The 20,787-nt window shown below is 39.0% G+C and overlaps 2 protein-coding genes across 2 annotated transcripts; both read left to right on the forward strand.

Moving 5' to 3' along the window:
• Positions 1–255: 255 nt before the first annotated feature.
• LOC116041188 (B-cell receptor CD22-like) lies at positions 256–4,959 on the forward strand. Its single transcript, XM_036003698.1, has 5 exons — positions 256–538; positions 871–1,131; positions 1,728–1,988; positions 4,457–4,538; positions 4,653–4,959. Exons 1-5 carry the CDS (start codon positions 256–258, stop codon positions 4,957–4,959), a joined length of 1,194 nt encoding a protein of 397 aa, XP_035859591.1.
• A 7,533-nt stretch (positions 4,960–12,492) lies between these two features.
• LOC116052892 (coiled-coil domain-containing protein 106-like) lies at positions 12,493–14,557 on the forward strand. Its single transcript, XM_031303720.2, has 4 exons — positions 12,493–12,631; positions 12,920–13,063; positions 13,473–13,625; positions 13,924–14,557. The coding sequence occupies exons 1-4, from the start codon at positions 12,493–12,495 to the stop codon at positions 14,151–14,153; spliced, it is 666 nt and encodes a 221-aa protein (XP_031159580.1). The 3' UTR covers positions 14,154–14,557.
• Positions 14,558–20,787: the final 6,230 nt, after the last annotated feature.

The raw sequence follows: 20,787 nt of genomic DNA on the forward strand, positions 1-20,787 counted from the left end.
CCTCGGGATCCCCCAGTCGGAGCTGGTTAATGTGGCTCGGGAAAGGGAAGTTTGGGGTCCCCTGCTGGAGCTGCTACCCCCGCGACCCGTTACCGGATAAGCGGAAGAAGATGATGATGATGATGAACAAGGAAGTGATCTGCACTCTGGACAGTTGCCAGGGAAAATAATAGGGATAGTTTAAAAGAAACAAAAGTAATAATTAAAATAGTCAATGGTCTATATATTCTTATCTTTATTAAGTTATTCATGTTAATGTCTCTTCCAGATGGTCCAAAGCTTCCCTCTGTGTCAGTGAGTCCCTCTGCTGAGATAGTGGAGGGCAGTTCAGTGACTCTGACCTGTAGCAGTGATGCTAACCCAGCAGCTAACTACACCTGGTACAAGGAGAATGGAAATCCAGACCTTCAACGTCTCAGTGAAGAACCACAGCTCGTCTTCAGCTCCATCCAGTCCTCTCACTCTGGACAGTATTACTGTACAGCTGAGAACAAACTGGGGAGGAAGACATCTGAATACATGTATATTGATGTGAAATGTGAGTGAAACAGTTTATTTAAAATTAAAAAGCTTAAATCTGTCCAGTCTTTACAGGAAAGGATTTGTACTGATCATAACTACTTTCTTCAGCTCTAGCTCTTGCTTCCCATTCACAGTCTTCTGATATTCACTGAGCAGCTCCAGGAGATTTTAGGGGTTTTGTGCAGTTTTAGGACTCAAACCATCACCCATCAATGTAGTCAGACCACCTTCAAAGTCTAAAATGCTGATAGACACAGCTACACAGAGTTAGTAATTTAAATACCATGTGTTCTTCTGTAGTGAGTCACCTTTAACCTAGAGTAATCTCTGTTAACACATCTCCTCCAGATGGTCCAAAGCTTCCCTCTGTGTCAGTGAGTCCCTCTGCTGAGATAGTGGAGGGCAGTTCAGTGACTCTGACCTGTAGCAGTGATGCTAACCCAGCAGCTAACTACACCTGGTACAAGGAGAACCAAACACTGCCTCATGGACAACAAGGCATCTACCATTTCACCTCCATCAGCTCTGAGGACAGAGGGAACTACTACTGCAAGTCTGAGAATCATCACGGACACATCAACTCTACATCTCAATTTATAGATGTCCAGTGTCAGTATAAAACATTAGAACATTAAAACCTACTTATTATTTTACATATGAGTAAATGTCTTTGGGCCATTGTTTCCATAAAAACTGGGCAAAAGCTTAAACCCAAGCACAATTTTGTCAGCGTTAACACAATCCTGGCACAGTTTGCCAAAAATGTAAATTCCTAGCAGGCACATTCCTTCCCAAACTGAGGAGAAGTAATATTTTGTCCACAATGTGAGAAGATTTTGGGTCACTTTAAATTTTTGTGATGCATGTGGGAGGCCACTAAGACTGTAGAGGACATCTGATTCATGTTCAGGTCTATTAGTGGTTACTTTAGCCTTCCAGTTAGCTTTGAGGTGACAAGATTCAACATTCCTTTATTTGTCTTTTTATGCTCCAAATAAAAACCAAATTGTGTTTTACACATGCAGTAGACAATAAATAAATCAGTGCAAGACAGAATACTTTAAAATGATAAGCTCCTGTCTCATGAAGCAGGATTTATAAAGTAGGTGGAACATAGTCACCACAATACTTGTGTTGCTCCTCCTAGCCTGTGTCGGTCCATGCCTAAATAAAAATTAATAATTAGTCTCTCTTTTCTCCTCCAGATGGTCCAAAGCTTCCCTCTGTATCAGTGAGTCCCTCTGCTGAGATAGTGGAGGGCAGTTCAGTGAATCTGACCTGTAGCAGTGATGCTAACCCAGCAGCTAAATACACCTGGTACAAGGAGAATGAAGACTCACCAAAAGCATCAGGACAGATCTTCACCATCACTGACTTCAGAGCTGAACACAGTGGGAATTATTACTGTGAAGCCCAGAACAGAAGAGGACGTCAGAACTCCACCTTACATCTGACTGTTGTGGCAGGTACATTAAGTCATACTCACCTATTTACTCCCACATGATCTTAACTTTCCAGTTATTTATCTACCTATCTGATGACAAATAGATGTCAACATAAATACTAGGGCGGTCAGCATTAACATGTTAATCGCGATGCGAGTAAGGGTCGAGCATAATGCGTTAATTTTTTGTAATCGTATTAATCGCATGCCGCCATTTATTAATTTATTTTCACTTCACTCGGCTTTGCGTCGTGCCTGACAGGCTACTATTTTGCCGTACTTCCTCATAACACATCCTGCTGCTGCAGGAATAGCAACGCCGATTTCGGTGCCTCATTCTGGTGCCACTGATATGCCTGCACTTCTCTCTGATGCTCTGAAACAGACGTTACAGGCATCAGAAACATTGCTGCATGTGACGCTAATTAACACTATACTTGACAGCAGCTAACGTTAGCCTACCGCCAGTGTTGGGAGTAACGCGTTACAAAAGTAACGCAATTACAGTAATGTATTCCTTTTTGCTGTAACGCAGTAATACAACGCATTACTAATTAAATTTCGGTAATATTATACTCGTTACAGTCTCAGTAACGCGAGTTACAACGCATTTTAACGCAACATTTAGTGGTGCGTTTCTTTTAAGAATTCACCAACACCGCGACACATTTCTTCACAGGAAAAAAAAAAGCCATATTATTTTCCTGTCGCTGTATTTGATGGTTGAGATGACTGCAGAGACAGATACGTTTGCGAGATGGATATTATTTCCAGGAGTTATTACGCTGCGTTGAAGTGAGCTGTCCTGTTTCTGTTCCCGTGGTCAGAACCAGAACCAGAGACGGTACGGACAGCATGTATGTCCCAACAGGTGACGGTACGTCAGCGGCTGATAGATATAAACATGTCGGGAATTAATGTTGAGGCTTGCTACACGTAAATATCATTGCATTTTATCAGCCGTGGAGAGTAACTCTGCCTGTAGTGGAATGGCTTCGAATGACGACCAAAAACGCTTGTCTTTTACTGTGACCATTTACTGTTCAATATGTTGCAGTTTTACAAACAAGAAAGTGAACAACTTGAGCCTGACGGACATGTTGCATCTCAGTAAGCTAGCAAGAGTAGGCTACACAACAGACAACTTCCGTGTAGCCTACTTCAAAATAAAAAGCACTTCCTGTGAATGTTCGCAGTGAAACTAAATTACTGTTAAATAAGGTTGTGTAGGCTACCTTTTCACAAATCAGCTGTAAATCAAGTACTGTAAATAATGTAAATAGTGAGTTTTAATCACACTATAATTGAACATTTCCTTTAGAGTGTTTTAAACTAAATAACATGAATTTCTTATTCAAGTGCTATAAACAAACATTTTACAACAATGCCGTACTTTTAATTGAGTATTTTCACTTTCTCCTAATTGCCTATTATACGTTTTACTTATCTATTTTTTTATATCTTTAGTTACTTTGCATATTTATATTAATTATACAAAATATGAATAATCTTTGATGTATTAAAGTGGATTCACAAGCTAGCTGCCAAATCAAACTTCCCCTGTTATTTTGGTAAAAGTAACTCAAAAGTAATGCAAAAGTAATGTAACGCATTACAATTCAGAGACAGTAACATTGTAATATAACTAATTACTCTCAAATGACAGTAACTAGTAATCTATAATGGATTACATTTTGGAAGTAACTTGCCCAACACTGCCTACCGCTAGCTAGTAGCTGGATTAAACACGGTTACAATGCTGACAGCTAACGCTAAACGGTAGAAAGTGTCACTGTATTTCACTGTAGAGGATTCCGACACTGGGATGTAACAATCTGCAGCTGCTGTAGTCGGAAAAACACAGAGAGTGCGTTAAATGAAACTGGTAATTTACAGCCTCGTGGTGCATTCAAAGTTGTTGTTAAATTCAAATGTGTGACTAGATTAAATATATAATAAACAAATACAAATCTTAAAATCAAGTTCATAAAGTCACTTTCTTTGCATTCATTTGATTCCCAATCAAGATACACTGGTAAGAATGGCTTTCCATTGTTAATATGTACTTAAAAACAGTTCTGAAATGCAAAATAATAGAATTTTAATCATGTGATAAAACCTGCGATTAATTGCGATTAACTATAGAAATTCAACGTTTAATCATGATTAAGAAAATGTAATCGTTTGACAGCCCTAATAAATACATTTGCAAGTTAAATGTTTGCACAAAACAATAATTACTAATCCAGAGGTTTGACATTTATAAAAACTCACATAAACACACATTGTTGGAAAGATCATTTTTACATCATAGGACGTTAAGCAAAAACCACAAGCAAAACTACAGTTATGACTCATGTGTACTGTACACATGAGTCATTATGTGGAATGCATCTGTCTGAGGATCTATGATCTTATGTCTAATTATCAGTTGCTAAAGGACCCAAACAACTTGTAATTCCATAATGAATTGTCTGGTTTCATCACCAGGTTCTATGAAATCAGTAGCTGCTGGATCCATCACTGCTATTTTCCTGGCTATCATATTCCTCTGTGCCTTCCTATTTATTAGGTGAGCAGTTCAGTTTTACTGTGATTACATTCAGTAATGCATCCTAAATTAATTTAGTCGTTTAGAATTGTATTTTGATGATTAATTTGATTGTTTATTCATTCTTCTTTCCAGAAGAAAGAGGTCCTCAAAACAAACCACGGAGCCTGGAGAGAGACCAGACAACCAAGCTCAGGTCAGAAGAAGAGTTCAGTCAGAGTCCTCTCTCACCTGGAAACACTTGAATAATTTATTTATTTATTCATTTTACGAGGAATACCTCTTGAGATGTGTCATCTCATTTTCGAGAGGGTCCTCGGTAGGACTGGACAGTACAAAGGACAAGACATTACAGTACAACATACACATTCACTCACATACTAACTACCCCCACCTCCCCCACCCCACACCCCTGCCCAGACATCACCAGAATGATGTCTGAAAATATATAAAAAGTAATTAAAAACAAAAGAGAGAAACAATTAACAATTACACCAGAAGGCAATCAAGCTTCATGGAAAGCATTTACAACAATTGTTTGATTGCAAATAAATAAACAAAGATGTCTTGAAGGATCTCAAAGATGTGATTAATCTTAGTGACCCAGGCAAGCTATTCCAATCGAATGGAGCTTTAAATTTAAATGAACGCCTGCCACTTTCTTTGAAAATGCGACGCACATTAAAGGACAAAAAGTCAGTGTGTCTTAAACTATAAATTGTTTGGTAAGGTGTTAGGTATTGTTTCAAATAGGGTGGATAGTTAAGATATATGCATTTGAAAATGATCTGAAACCAGTGAAACTGTCTCCTAGCGGTGGTGACAAGATATTCAATGAGGAATACAGGACACAATGATGTGTTCTGTAGGGGCATCTCAACACAAATCTACAGATACTATTAAAAACAACAGTCAGAGGCGTGAGATTAGTCTCAGTAGTGTTCTGATATACTGCATCAGCGTAGTCTATAATTGGAAATAATAGTTGTTTTACAATTCTTAACCTTATCAGCTGTGTAAAACAATTGTTAGAGCGATACAACATCCTTAGATTGCGATTTAACTTCCTTACAATAGTGTTTATGTGTGCTTTGAATGAGAGTTGGGAGTCAAGCCAAAGGCCAAGGTATTTATATTCATCTACTCTCCCAAGAGGGGTGCCATCTAAGAAGTTAATTAACAGGTTAGTCCGATTCAAGGCAGCAGATCTTGTTGGGAAAAGCATGCAGTATGATTTTTTCTTATTCAACAGAAGATCATTATATTGGAGCCATTTTTGAATAGTATCGAAATCATATTGAAGATTGTTCTGTATCTTAGATACCATAGTATCAGAAGTACACTGTGTCATCAGCATATAAATGTCAAACAATCGGAACAAACTTGGGGGGGATCATTGACGAAGATTGAAAATAAGAGAGGCCCCAACGATGATCCTTGAGGGACACCTTTTCCATAATAGAAAAGCGAGATAAACTACCATGGATAAGTACACACTGATGTTGAAAATGTCAATAGGAGTTGAACCAGAGAAGAGCTTGAAGTTTATCCAAAAGAATATAGTGATTAACAAGGTCAAATGCTTTAGTTAAATCTATAAAAATTGCTCCGGTGGACATATTGTTATCCAAGGATGATGACACATCATTGGTGAGCTTTAGTAGGGCAGTTGTGGTAGAAAAGTTTGGTCTGAAACCAGATTGATGTTGAGACAAAATGGAGGACTGATTAATATAGTTATATAACTGATTAAATATTAGCTTTTCAAATTTTTTTGCCACATTGCTAATAATAGAAATGGGTCTGTAATTGTTAAGATCGGATGGATCACCTCCTTTATGGATTGCAGTTACTCTGGCACATTTCTATCTTAGTGGGACCTCGCCAGAGGTTAATGATAAGTTAAATAGGTCTGATAATGGATATGCCAGTATGTTAGAAGCAATCTTTAAAAACTTAGTTTCTAAACCATCTAGGTCTCTACCGCTACCAGACTTTTCTGAAATAACTCTCTTAGAAATAACTTTCTGAAAGAAGAGGCACAGAAGAGTTGAGCATTATTTGTGGTGTTAAGGTAGTTAGGAGCCTTGGAATTACATATAGCAGAGAAATGCTGATTAAAGGCATTAGCTATTGCAGGAGGATCAGAAATAATGTCATTTTGAAGTCTAATTTTGGTTGGAGCACTTGTATTAGATTTGTTGAGTAAGGTGTTAAGATTTTTCCAGAATTTCTTGTGATTGTTATAGTCATTACACAGGGAGCTTTTAAAGTAATTGGATTTGGCATTCCGTGTTTTTGTTGTACATAAATTTCTTAAATGTTTATATCTTTCCCAATCAAGAGGGTCCTTTTTGAACGGTGTTTTCCCAAGCCTTATCCCTTTGCTTGAATAGTGCCAGTAATTCACCGTTAATCCAAGGTAGATGTCTTCCTTTAACTCGTACTGACCTCCAAGGAGAGTGTTTGTCAATAACTCTAAGTACTTCAGTATGAAAAAGGTCCCAAGCATCATCAATAAAAGAGATTAAATTAAGGCTGTCCCACTTTATATTCAAAAGATCTTCAAAAAATATTCGTCATTACAATTTTTCATCTGTCTTACTTTAATTATTTTAGGTGGTAGGCGTGGTGATCTGATCTTCCATACGCAAGTCACTATGGAATGATCACTGAAGCAATCAGAAATGGGGTAATATATGTTTTCACTGTATTATAGGCTACTATCAGCGTAATACTACGGTGGCCCTGAAGTGCAAATCACAACAGCAATAAGAAAAACGCGACGGCAAATATGAAAACACGACGGCGAATATGAAAACACGACGGCGAATAGGAAAACACGACGGCAAATAGGAAAACACGACGGCAAATAGGAAAACACGACGGCAAATAGGAAAACACGACGGCAAATAGGAAAACACGACAGCAAATAGGAAAACACGACAGCAAATAGGAAAACACTTCAATAAATCACAAAACACAACGGCATTAACTTCTACCGGAAAAGGTAGGGCCTATCTAGCAGTGGACGGACCCTCCTGATTGGACAGACGCACTGTCTGTCTTTCGCGCTCCCAAATCACCCACAATCCTATGCGCGCGGCTTTACCGGCTCGTTAAAAAAACAACAACAATGGCGGACCTAAGTGGGAGTTGGAGCGGCATCGCTGATGGCACAATTAACATTTTAAATGTAAGTATATTTAGTGTTTGCCGTACATTTGTTATCACCGTTAATGTGTTACATCAATGTCAAGTGTTACGCATTAATGCTGGTACAAATTGCTATTATAATTAGGTAGATACACCCCGAGCTAACGTTAGGCTAACTGAACCTATCATTTAACATTAGGCTGTTAGCTAGCTAGCTGTGTTGCTGTCTTTTATGCCATTTGTGTTCGTAAAGTTTAATGTCCAGTGGCATTTTCATCTCTTTTTGTAAGCCATTACTGTATATGCGTAATGTTAGCAGAGATTTAGAAATTGGTGTGTTTATCAGTTGTAGCTGCAGGATTGGAGGTAAAGCTGCACCTTGTTAACTTCACTAGCAACGTTAAATGAAAGCTAAAATGTATGAGTAGTTTCCCATGTAACAAGTATAACATTCCGTTATAGCATTTATAATGGTAAAGATCTTTTTCTTGTTTGCTGTCTTTTAACAGGGACTAAGGAACAAATGGAGGCTGCACTACAACGCTGAAGTTGGCAACCGATTCGCAGCTTCCGATTCGGCAGTTAAGGGAAAATTTAAGGGGAACTTAAAACTGTCCGATTCAGCAGGGAAACATAATTTACATTGCTAAGTGACTGATCCTCCGTTTTTTGAACCTCTTACTGTATTGAATGAGTGTTAGTCATTAAGGTAAATTATTAATTATGTCTAAAACACACTTTTAGATTTGTGAAAGCTTTGTCTTTATGAGAACACAATAAAGGGAGATTTAACCGTTTTTCTAAACTTGTCAAATCAGGACTAAATTATCCCAGAGAGGCTAAATAAACTGTTTTATTTTATTGCCACAGCATGGCCTTTGCTAATTGACATTCAACGTAGAAGTCCACGTCTCTCCATGTCATTTCTTATATCCATGAGCAGGTCTTCCTTCTCACTTCAAAAGAAAAGTAGAAAAAGTTATTTTTACCTTTTGGAAATCAATCCAAAGATCGTCATAGATTTGCCAGTGGTTTAATTTACTCTTCAAATCCTTCTCCTTCAACATAAGTGTTTTCTCACCTTTCCTCAGAAAAAGAGGCAGGACTGAGTATTTATTAAGATTTTTTTTAATTCATACTTCATAGGCCATTGTCTCAGGTGAGGAGCAACCCCCTTCAGTGCCACAAAATGCAAAACTGCCCGTTTCTATTTTATTTCAAGGTAATATTTGATACATAAACATTTTATAGTATTGATGCCTTGTATGTAAAACTCCAAAGGAATGCCATGTATGAACATGTTTATACTGATATCCATCAATTAATTATTTACTGAACAAAACAAAATGGCTGATTTTGATAAACGGAAAATAAAAATCACTGCAACCTTAGAAATAAAAATATGAGTGATCATTTCCCTGTTTGGAATTACTATTCTTAATCAATAAAATGATAATCTACAGTATTACAATAAAAGCACACTTTAGTATTGATTCCAGAATCATAGAAATGTGTCATTGTATTGTGTTTTCCATGTATAAAAAAGCATATTTAATTTAAATAAAAGAATTGTGATAGAATAGTACCTAACATGCAGACAGACGCTCGTGATTCTCGACAAATGCTTTTGGAAAAAAAGCATAATGCAAATAGATTGTTATATGTATATTAACTGTTTAATATAACTCACCTATGAATAAACATCCAAGATGTTAAAGTACGAGAGCCAGAGAAAACTGACCCTTTTCTTATTGATCTGGACACAACTCTGAGGTTTCCTGCAAATCCTAAGAATAAAATGCAAGACCTAACAAAAATTATACAGGGCTGTCAAAACGTTTAGCACTTCAGAATCAGTAGGCTACTTAATAGTAGTAAGTCGTAATAGTAAACAGATGGACTAAAGGGCATATTCCCCCAATTTAAAATATCTATCTGTGACTCTCTCCACCCACCATGATCATGTTTATTCCTTAAACAGACTAAAGCCCAGTCTCATCGACCGTCCTGCACAGAGAGTATGCCAGGCAGACACAGAGCTGACAACCTCGCAGCTAAACTAATGTATGCGGTGGAGAGAGAGGACAGCTGTCCACGAGCGCTGACCGCGGTTACTGGCTACGGTTACGAATGGTTACTGATTAAGTAGGGTCAGCTATCTTAATTCATGGCACATTGATAAATAAATAAAAAGGAAGAAATATAGCTAGAGATCAAGAACTCACCACCGGTATCCATCCTTGGTGTTTACACACTTTTTCATTTCCATCCGTTTTCCACACCTAGGGCATCTCTTTTTTTTTTTTTTTTTTTTTTACATATGTGGCAAGGTGGGTGGCGCTAGGGGAGGAGTCGCCACCCGGGTCTAACTAACCGACAACGCCACCTGGGGACTTTCACCCCAAGAAATGTTTATTTCTATTTCAACAAGCTCCCCAGTTGTACAAAAGGCTACACAGGTTCACTAACTGAAGTAAGACAGACGTGGTTACAAAAGAAATATTCATTTATTAATGGATAATTTATGACTGGAAGTGCCTGTAAAGAGGATGGTTAGAAATGAGGATGTTTGACTCAAATTGCCATAGAAAATGTAGAAAAGGTTTTATTACAATATATATTTAGCAATCACGTTAATTCTTTTAAAACCGATACACTCCCAGTTATGGATTAAATTATCAAAGGAAAGGGGGGGGAAGTGGGCAGAGGCCAGCTGTGGAGAGACAGTCTACTAAGGGTGTGTTCCAGGGGTGCACAAACTTACCCACCGCATGTGCCCACTGCAATCGAGTCACTGCAAACCGGTTCACTGCAAATCGTGTCACCACAAATCGTGTCACCGTGCTGTTATCACTACAATCTGTGAAGGGAACCACACTAACGTGCCTAGCCTCCACCACACGCTGGCTACTAGCGCCACTGGAAAGCAAAATAACAATTTAACAAAATCAAGAAAACAATAAACCAGTTGATAACCTAAAATACAAACAAATCAAACAGGGAGTGTCCTGGGGTACTAACAAAGATGTACTAAAATTATTAAAATACAAGAAACAACTAAACTAAGGCAAAACAGCAGCTGACAACCTACAATTCAGACAGAAGATTACATTAATGACAAGTTTAAAAGCAGTGTGTGAACATTTAGCTCAGGTAGTAATCATACAAGACTCCCATGCTTTAAGTTACTCATACCTTCACTCATATGTACTCAGTAGGCTAAGGGAGAGTTCATCACACCACTCCAGGCAGGGGAGCTTGGAATCCCTTCCAGGCCCAACAGTCAGGCAGGTAGCAGACTGCTGCAAAATATACAACCAAGTATTTAAAAACACCTTGAAAGCATAAAACAGACTTAACACAATTACATACCTAAAAGTCACAGAGATGGTCCCATGTGGCAACCAACAGCCAGAGACAAAGCCAAGAGGCAGCCATGATGATACAGGTGCTTTATATAAGCTCAGCTAATGAGGGGGTTTGGCCTGGGTGGAGCTAATTTGATCTAGTTGAGGTGCGTTCAAGAACCAACAGGGTGCAAAGCTTACTGCACACACCACTACACATAGCAGCCATTTTATCAGTTTAATTTTCCTCTTTCGATTTTTTTCTAACAGCTTATTTACGATGCTCATGATGAACACTGCATCAGAATCAACAGTCTCAGTTAGTATAGTCTACCTAACGTTACCGGAATTTAAAATATTGGCGCGATGAAAAACTATTGGCTATCTTATCCATTAGTCCCTGGCACTTCCTCTTCTTACATCTCAACCAGAGCCATAGAGATAGTAAGGCACACAGCTGACAGGAGTTTGCTACCAGTAGGCGGCGGAAGCGGGACTTAAACGCTGATTTGCGATTCATGAAGAAAGACAGCACACGAACGAGACTTCAGGCGCCAACGCCATCATCGTTGTTGAGGACACTGATCGCAGCTAGGTAATGTTAATGGTCCCTTACTGTATACAAGCTTTACCCCGGTTAACCCTCATTCTGTTAATATACATTTTAGTATTTGTGAGATGTATTTATTTGGGCTGTGACTATTCCTTATACATAAAATGTGGGGATTATGTAGTTTTTCCAATTCATTTTCATATTTTAGAATTCCAAGCACATGTATGTATTTTTACTGTGTGAGACGTTTTTATAACACATGGCCTGTTTACTGCACACATCCATTTTTGCTTTTAAAAGACATTGTTTTTTGAAAAAATGGGTAAAATAAATAAACAGTTTAAGTTTGTATTAGTCTCTTGCTGCTCTTGCTCTAGTGTGCAATAGGCTCAACATACAGACTTGTGTGGACAGGATGTCAATTACAGCACAAGATATTGCACTACTAACTTGTATAGGCCTACCTGTGGATACACACCTGTGGTGTGATGGTGTGTATTGTGAGGTACACTATGTTATAAAGCCCCTATATGCAGGGTGATTTACTGTAGACTTTCTTAAAACGGCTAACATTACAGATATAGTGGAAGTGCACATCTTGCCGAGTAAGGCTGCAGTCAATCATGCTAGAGTCTTTAATGTAATCTGTAGTGTTTACTGTTCAAGAAAAGCCTTTAAGCCAGTCCCTTGTGGTGAAACATAAAAATACTACATTACAAATAAAAGTTGGGCAAAATGTATTTTAGATATGTCTTTATTCAGAACATGTCCCATGTGAGTGCTGAACTATATTACTAGGTTACTGTATTTCTACTAATGAATTCATGTGAAGACGGCATACTACTGCTGTAGTTACTGTTCTCAAGTCACCATTACACGACTAAATATTTTCATAATGATATTAAAACTTTTCAGAACAATGCCTTCTACAAGAAGAGGCAAAAGAGCCAAGCGGTTTCCTTCATCCATCGACGCAGATAGCATTGGTGGATCTGCAGAAGTTGAGGAACTTCACAATGTAGAGGAAACTGAAATGTTACAGGAAGCTGGAGTGGAAAGTAAGTGTTATTTATCACACTGCTCCTTTGTAAAACAAAGTGCAATGGGTGTAGATAGTAAAAAAAAAAAAATCAACTATTAGATGAATGTTGATAATTAATAAGCATTATATGCATTGCTGTAGTATTTTCCCTTTTGTGATTGTAAAGCACAAAACAGAGAAAACCAATGAAGATAAAATGTTATACTGTACTGAACTGTCATAATCTATTTCCTTGTGATTTCTTTTAATGCTTTTTTTTAAATCACATGTAGACATGTATTTTTTTCTTTTTTCTTAATTAAAGCACCAAGAACCTCATCCACATTGGCTCCAACAGCCAAAGCAATAATTGAGCAGCAAAGACAGAAAATAACAGCCCTTGAGGATGAAAGAAACTTCCTAAGAGAACAGCTGAAAAAAGCACTGGACAAAGCTCCCACTGCTGCAGGTGATATATCGCAAGCTCGCTGAAGAAGCTTGATAAGCTTGTAGACAGATTGCAAAGCCTTAATAACATCAATTGTATTTGTGGGGTTTTCAGGTTTTTTTCAACATAATATACTGTATATACAGTATGTTCTCATATGCTACAATTGTTGTGCAATGAGATCTTGTTGTGTACTAAATGTAACTGACTTAAACACAGCACTTAGTTTTCAATGTTTATGATCTAAGCTCCAACCGTGTCCACATAACATTTTCTACAGGGAAATGATTTATATTAATACAGTGCAGTACTTCCAGAAACAAAAACATAAAAAATAGCTCCTCCTACCTAACAAATCAATTTATTTTTCCACGTTGGATAGTACAATATTATTCTTCTTTAACTTCTTTTTCTTCTTTTACTTTTCCAGGAAAACATCAATCACCTTCAGGCTCAGATTCATCTGATTCATATTCTTCAGACTCTGAATCTTCCTCTTCATCCAGTGACAGGAGGAAGAGGAAGAAGAAGACCAAGAGGAAGAGCATAAAAAAGGATAAAGGGGCACAGTTTGGCAAAAGAAGTAAGCTAAATGTTTTGTTCGAACTTTTAATTGGCAAATAGTAAAATTTGTTGCACAGTGCAGGATTTCATTATCAAAGTTACTGTGACAAGCCCACCTGCCCAATATTTGAGAGTCCTTTCCTATAGTACATTATATGTGTGGCAAGAAGCAATGCTTTATTGAACTGCAGGATTTTCAGGGTGACAGGACTATGGCTTGGTAAACAAGCCAATGTGTGATCATTTTTGTCCATTATAAAACAGATTGGGAGCCACTCAAGACCCTATATATTGTAACTTTTTCTTTGCCTTTATAGTGACAACCCCAGAAGATGTCCAACACAGGTACATGGCGGTCCTTAAAACCTTCCAGAAGACCCGAAGTGTCAACAGAAGTTGTGAAAAACACAACGTGGATCGAAACACCATCACCTATACTGTTGTGATTGCAGAGGTCCATTTGGCAGCTGACAGTGAGGAGAAAGCTAGGGTTCCACCCTTTCCAGGTGGCTCTCGCCTAAAATATGGGAAAGAAGCTTTTTCTTGACAGGGAGCCAGCATTGAAAGCAAAAATTGAAAAAAAGTAAGAGGAGAGAGAGTTCCTGCCGGTCAAATATAAAGTAAAAGGGAATTATGTGGTGATGGTATTACATTTTTGTTTTTGTTTAATATTTGAGAACATTTTTTAAATTTTGAGTTGAATGCTGAAGATTTTAGTTTTAGGGGAAATATTTTTATTTATAAGGTGTGGCTGAGGTTACAGTGATTTATTTTTCCCCGTTTGTATCAAAATCAGCCATTTGTGCTTTGTTCAGTAAATAATTAATTGATGGATATCAGTATAAACATGTTCATACATGGCATTCCTTTGGAGTTACGAGGCATCAATACTATAAAATGTTTTTTGTATTGTATTACCTTGAAATAAAATAGAAACAGGCAGTTTTGCATTTTGCGGCACTGATTCATGGTTGTCACCTCTTTTATTCTAATATTACCATGTAATACGATAGAAACAGGCAGTTTTGCATTTTGCGGCCCTGATTCATGGTTGTTACACAGAAACTACCAGAAGCGTTTCCAGGTAATATCTATACCTCTGTTATTCTAATATTACCATGTAATACAATAGAAACGGGCAGTTTTGCATTTTGCGGCCCTGATTCATGGTTGTTACACAGAAACTACCAGAAGCATTTCCAGGTAAGAAGTCACAAGATTAAACATCATTAACATAAATTAACAAAGTATTACCTTGAAACAAAAGGGAAATGTTTGAAACAAAGGGTGGATGAATTTCAGCATTATAATATGGTAATTACCAATTTTAAATTCCAAGAAGTTTTATCTAATTTGGAAGGTATTACGCTGATAGTAGCCTATAATACAGTGAAAACATCAACATATATTACCCCATTATTATCATGTTATTACAATATAAATAAAACTATTACCATTACCTAGATATACATATGGTTATTGTTGAACCCTTTCTTACTTATTACATTAGTAATTGTATGTTATTACATCTGTTACCTTATCACCTTATTACCCCAGTATTACGGCTTATTGTGATGTATTACTACGTTAATACTTTGGTAATTACATGTTATTACCTATATATTACCTCTTTATTATCTCACTGTTACCCCACTATTACCATCTTATTACCGTACCGTAATATGCAGTGCTACCCACTTTTTATAGACAAAGTGCTTCACATGATACAATTGTTAAATAAGACCCAAACAGTAAAACGAGGGAAATAAGACTTAAAAACACAATTGCAAACATGAGACAAAAAAACAGTTTAAAAAAGTGAGTCTTAAGCTGCTTTTTAAAAGCAATCAACAGAGGCCACAGAACATAATAAAATAGGAAGTGCGTACCACGGAATATACAGTAAATGACCAATGCTAATTAATGCACAGTGCAGCATAACTAAATTAAGTTACACTGACTAATGTTTGGGTGTTAACTGGTAAGTGTACGAAGAAAAATAACATGTATATGCGAGACTTTAAAATCCTCCTTTTGCAAGACGTTTGAAAGTGGAAACGGATTAATAGTAAATGATTTGAATCGTCGTTTTGTCCTTCACCAACATCTGTTTTCTACTCTGTAGGGATATGGTCTTGTTGTGGCCCTGTGGGGATCATTTGTGTTTTAAAGAGGTTAAGGTAAGAACCATAACACTGATCATGATCAGTAATCTAGATCTTGTCACTCCTCTGGTTGTAAATTAACTCTAATACGTGCCGGACTGATTACAGCCACAGTTTACCAAGGAGAACATGACTTCATTCAAATGAAGGTTCACTGGTGAAACTACTGTCCAGCTGAAAGTGAAATGGAGATGCTATGATGATTAAATTCCACTTAAAGAACACAGTAAAAACCCAAACATTTTGAGTAGAGCTGATAAGCACCTGTTTTTCCTCTCAGGGATTAGTCAACTGCTTAATCTTCTCCTTGGCCTCCTGTGTCATGCTGACTGGCTCCATGCTGACCGCCATCTCAAAGCTCTAATAATGAGAAAAGACTGTCAAGTGAAAACATCTGATTGTCATGTTTTCATTATATAGCCTACACATATTGACTCAGAAAATAAGTCCTTGGTTTTATAAAACTCTTTGAACGATAAGTTGAAAAATGTATGGTTAGTGGTTTAGGTTTATGTTGACTTTGGCTGTCTTGACTTCTCAGCTGTGTCTACAGCGGGACAGGCGATTAGGGAGAGAGAGAGATCTACTTGAAGTGTGTTCCTAGCATAAAGTGTGGATATAGAGGGTGATTGGTGTCATACCAACGTGACATTAAAGCAGTATGCTCTTGATTTGGTCGTTTTGTGAGTGGTTCTCTCTGAATAAATATATAGAGCTAAATAAATCACATAAGAGGTGGAGGAGGGTGTGTTAATGAGGTTATATATTACACAAGTACCCAATTGTCTAGATATTACAAATAAAATGGGGGGGGGGACTTTTGGTTATTAATTAGATGCTTGATACTGATGTGATGCTTTTGCTTGGTCTACATGAAAGCCAACAGTAAGATTGACTGTAATCTGTTATTACGAGAGGTTCGTTCGAGATGAGCCAGGTCTGTGCAGAATCGATCACCGGCGATCGTTGCCTAATGCATGCCGGTTAGATTAGTGTCCGACTTGATTCCGACTTGCTTTGACGTCATGCACACGTGAACGATAATCTCACGAGATCAAGGCGGCCGCAGGTTTGAGACGCAGGCAGCGCAGTTGCTTTTCACTGACTGCAAGACCCAGGCGGACCCAGGGCATGCTGGGAAACGCTTGCCTCTCAGCTGATCGGTTCAGAATCGACTCAACATGTTGATTTCAATTGTATTTATTGTATCAAATCATAACGAGTTATCTCGAGACACTTTACAGATAGAGTAGGTCTAGACCACACTCTATAATTTATGAAGTCCCAACAATTCTAGTAATTCCCCCAAGAGCAAGCATTTAGTGCGACGGTGGCGAGGAAAAACTCCCTTTTAGGAAGAAACCTTGGCCAGACCCAGGCTCTTGGTAGGCGGTGTCTGACGGTGCCGGTTGGGGATGTGATGAACAGTGGCAATAATAGTCAAAAAAGATAATGGAACAGTGACTAAAAAATGGTAGTCGTAGTAGTTCATGTCATAGCAGGGCACAGCATGGCATGGCTGGATGTAGCAGGTTCAGCAGGGCACTGCGTAGCAGGGTGTAGTGAAGCAGGACCACGGCGACAGCTGAAACCAAGATCTTGGTGCCATCCAGATCCAACAAAATATGATGAGAAAAAGAAACATAAGGACTCCGGGGAGTAAACTCCCCAGAGCTAGGTTAGTAACATGCATTTCTGGATCTTCTCACTCCCTAACTATATGCTTTATTTTATATAAAGTTTTATTGTTTTTGAATTGGAGGGATTTTAATTGCTATTTGTCTGATTTAAAGGCTTATTCTGTACAGAACACGTGTGGCTGATAGTTAGGTTTAGAAATCAGAGAGACTAAATCCGTTCAGATTACGGATCATCTACGGTCTGTTGTGTATTAACATCAGCAACAGATCGCATGTAGAGTGTTTTGACAGCTACTCTGTTCTTATAAAAACAACTGGAGACTGTGTACAAGTTGACATATGGGTCTGATAACATTTTATTAAATGGAAATCGGACCTAACAGGATGTGAGTGTTTCTGTTCAGCCGGAAGGCTGCTGGAATCGGCTGGAAACTGTCCGACTTTACTGCTGCTTTTTGTCACCGCCCTCTGCTGCTGCTGCCTGCTCTCATCCACTTTACAGGCGAGGCGCAGCTCATCTTGAAAGAGCCTAGCACTTTGCAAACCAGAACTTGGGTATCTTGTCTTGACTGACAAAAGCAGACGTTGCCACTTCAGAGCAGAAAGGACCGTAATTTTACTTTGTCTTATTCACCATTAAAGGATCATTTTGTTTTCTTTCAACCTGGACCCCATTTCCCAATGCATTTTTGTCTGATAGACTGATGTGAACAAAACTTTTGGTCCAGTATTGAGTGAGATTGCAGTGAACGGTCCTGATGGGGCATTTGTGCACCCTCCATTTTTTGTACTAAAAGTGATTGTTTTTGCCACCGACAGGCTCAGATTGCTTTTAAGTGTCTGACAACATTATTGATCTCACAAGGTGACTTCTTGTCCGAAGACAGCAGTGTGGAGAGTGGAATATGAGTCGGGTAAAAGGCGTTCTGGGAGTCTGTTGTTTTGGAGTAGGCTACAGAAATTATAGGTTTGTATAATCTAAAAGATTTTCAGTGCCATGGCTCAATATTTAAATGATTTCGAGAATGTGGATGAGGTCATTATAATTCGATGACTGCCCGTATTCATTTCAGCCACAGCAGCACTGTTGTCATAAAAATTGGCTTTTTTTCCAAATAAAAGGCCAAACTATCATTTTATTTTATATTTCAGAATGGAACCTGTTGGGTTAGCTCTGCTAAACTGCAGTTTAGTGTAAGAATATCACAATTTAGGATGACAGTGGTAGATACAAGTAATGTAGCCTAAATGTTTTGTGAAAATACAAACATTTAATACTGTTTGGATTTTCTTTTTTTTTTTTTTAGCTTTTAATGAAAATCTAAAGACTGGAACTACTTTGCACCATGCCCTCAGATTCCCCCCAGCATTAATGAGGAAGTGCCCTTTGATTTTTTTTTTTTTTTTTTTGGCATTCATGCTTCAGTAGACAGGTCCCAGGGACAAGATACAGACATAATACAAATGTGAGATGACACAGGTTTCCTGGATAAGGTTTTATCAGCAGGAAATGACATTTAGCTAAAACAACCCAAACGGTATACCTTTTGTTTGTCTTTCTTATTATTTTTATTTCTTGAACTTTAGATCTGCTAATTTGTTCCACGGCAGCATATGTGATCAAATGTCCTTATTGCTGAGTGTGACTGGGCGCACAGAGTTCTGCTTGATTCCTGAATTCTAAATTGGATATAGGAATAAAATCAAGGCAATCAATTTTTTGTTTCTTGGATATACTAATTGGAACCACTGTAGATGTATTGTGTCATTTAGTACAAATGTCCACAAAGTTTAGCATGACAGAGTATTTAGGTAGTAATCCGTCCTGGTCATGGAACAACAGACCAGATCTTCACTCTTGTAAGGATCCTGGAGGGAGCCTGGGAGTATGCCCATCCTGTCTACTATGTGTTTTGTGGATCTGGAGAAGGCGTATGACCGGGTCCTCCACGAGATACTGTGGGAGGTGCTGCGGGAGTATGGGATGAGGGGGTCCCTTCTCAGGGTCATCCAATCTCTGTATGACCAAAGCGAGAGCTGCGTCCAGGTTCTCGGCATTAAGTGGGACACGTTTCAGGTGAGGGTTGGCCTCCGCCCTGGCTGCGCTTTGTCACCAATCCTGTTTGTAATATTTATGGACAGGATATCGAGGCGTAGTCGGGGTGGGGAGGGGTTGCAGTTCGGTGGGCTGGGGATCTCATCGCCTCTCTTTGCAGATGATGTTGTCCTGATGGCATCATCGGCCTGTGACCTTCAGCACTCACTGGATCGGTTCGCAGCAGAGTGTGAAGCAGCTGGGATGAGGATCAGCACCTCTAAATCTGAGGCCATGGTTCTCAGCAGGAAACCAATGGAGTGCCTTCTCCAGGTAGGGAATGAGTCCTTACCCCAAGTGAAGGAGTTCAAATACCTCAGGGTCTTGTTCGCGAGTGAGGGGACAATGGAGCGGGAGATTGGTCGGAGAATCGGCGCAGCGGGGGCGGTATTATATTCAATTTATCGCACCGTTGTGACGAAAAGAGAGCTGAGCCAGAAGGCAAAGCTCTCGATCTACCGGTCAGTTTTCGTTCCTACCCTCACCTATGGTCATGAAGGCTGGGTCATGACCGAAAGAACGAGATCCAGGGTACAAGCGGCCAAAATGGGTTTCCTCAGGAGGGTGGCTGGCGTCACCCAGGGTGAGAAGCACAGTCATCCGTGAGGAGCTCGGAGTAGAGCCGCTGCTCCTTTGTGTCGAAAGGAGCCAGTTGAGGTGGTTTGGGCATCTGGTAAGGATGCCCCCTGGGCGCCTCCCTAGGGAGGTGTTCAGGCACGTCCAGCTGGGAGGAGGCCTCGGGGAAGACCCAGGACTAGGTGGAGGGACTATATCTCTACCCTGGCCTGGGAACGCCTCAGGATCCCCCAGTCGGAGCTGGTTAATGTGGCTCGGGAAAGGGAAGTATGGGGTCCCCTGCTGAAACTGCTGCCCCCGCGACCCGACCTTGGATAAGCGGACGAAGATGGATGGATGGATGGATGTATCTTGGCTGGGAGTTTTATGTGGGTTTGATGGAAGCGGGTTGGAGAACATCAGATCATCTGAAATTAGCAGTTTACCATTTGTGAACTGTTACTGTGTGGCCCTGATGAAATCATTCATGTTTCATTTTAATATCCAGTTTAGCTGGAACCCATGCTTTTCTTCACACAGCAACTATGTTACACTTGATAGACAGCCGTGTTCTGAACACGGCTAAAATAATCAAAAGCTAACAAAAAGCAACAGCCTACTCCAGTTTGTTTTTAACACACACGATGTGAGCTGACAGGAGATGCCCAGCGCCTTGATGCGTTTAATTTAAAATCTTGAAGATAAGGACTTCTGAGTTCTTCAGAT

Source organism: Sander lucioperca, chromosome 1 (genome assembly GCF_008315115.2).
Source record: "Sander lucioperca isolate FBNREF2018 chromosome 1, SLUC_FBN_1.2, whole genome shotgun sequence".
NCBI lineage: Eukaryota > Metazoa > Chordata > Actinopteri > Perciformes > Percidae > Sander > Sander lucioperca.

Excerpts from the sequence above, each read along its gene's own strand:
- LOC116041188 (XM_036003698.1), top strand. The coding sequence starts at position 256 with ATGTCTCTTCCAGATGGTCCAAAGCTTCCCTCTGTGTCAGTGAGTCCC. Across the intron at positions 1,132-1,727 it reads TCAATTTATAGATGTCCAGT|ATGGTCCAAAGCTTCCCTCT; the intron begins GTCAGTATAAAA and ends TTTCTCCTCCAG. Across the intron at positions 4,539-4,652 it reads TGTGCCTTCCTATTTATTAG|AAGAAAGAGGTCCTCAAAAC; the intron begins GTGAGCAGTTCA and ends TCTTCTTTCCAG.
- LOC116052892 (XM_031303720.2), top strand. The coding sequence starts at position 12,493 with ATGCCTTCTACAAGAAGAGGCAAAAGAGCCAAGCGGTTTCCTTCATCC. Across the intron at positions 12,632-12,919 it reads ACAGGAAGCTGGAGTGGAAA|CACCAAGAACCTCATCCACA; the intron begins GTAAGTGTTATT and ends TCTTAATTAAAG. Across the intron at positions 13,626-13,923 it reads GGCACAGTTTGGCAAAAGAA|TGACAACCCCAGAAGATGTC; the intron begins GTAAGCTAAATG and ends TTGCCTTTATAG.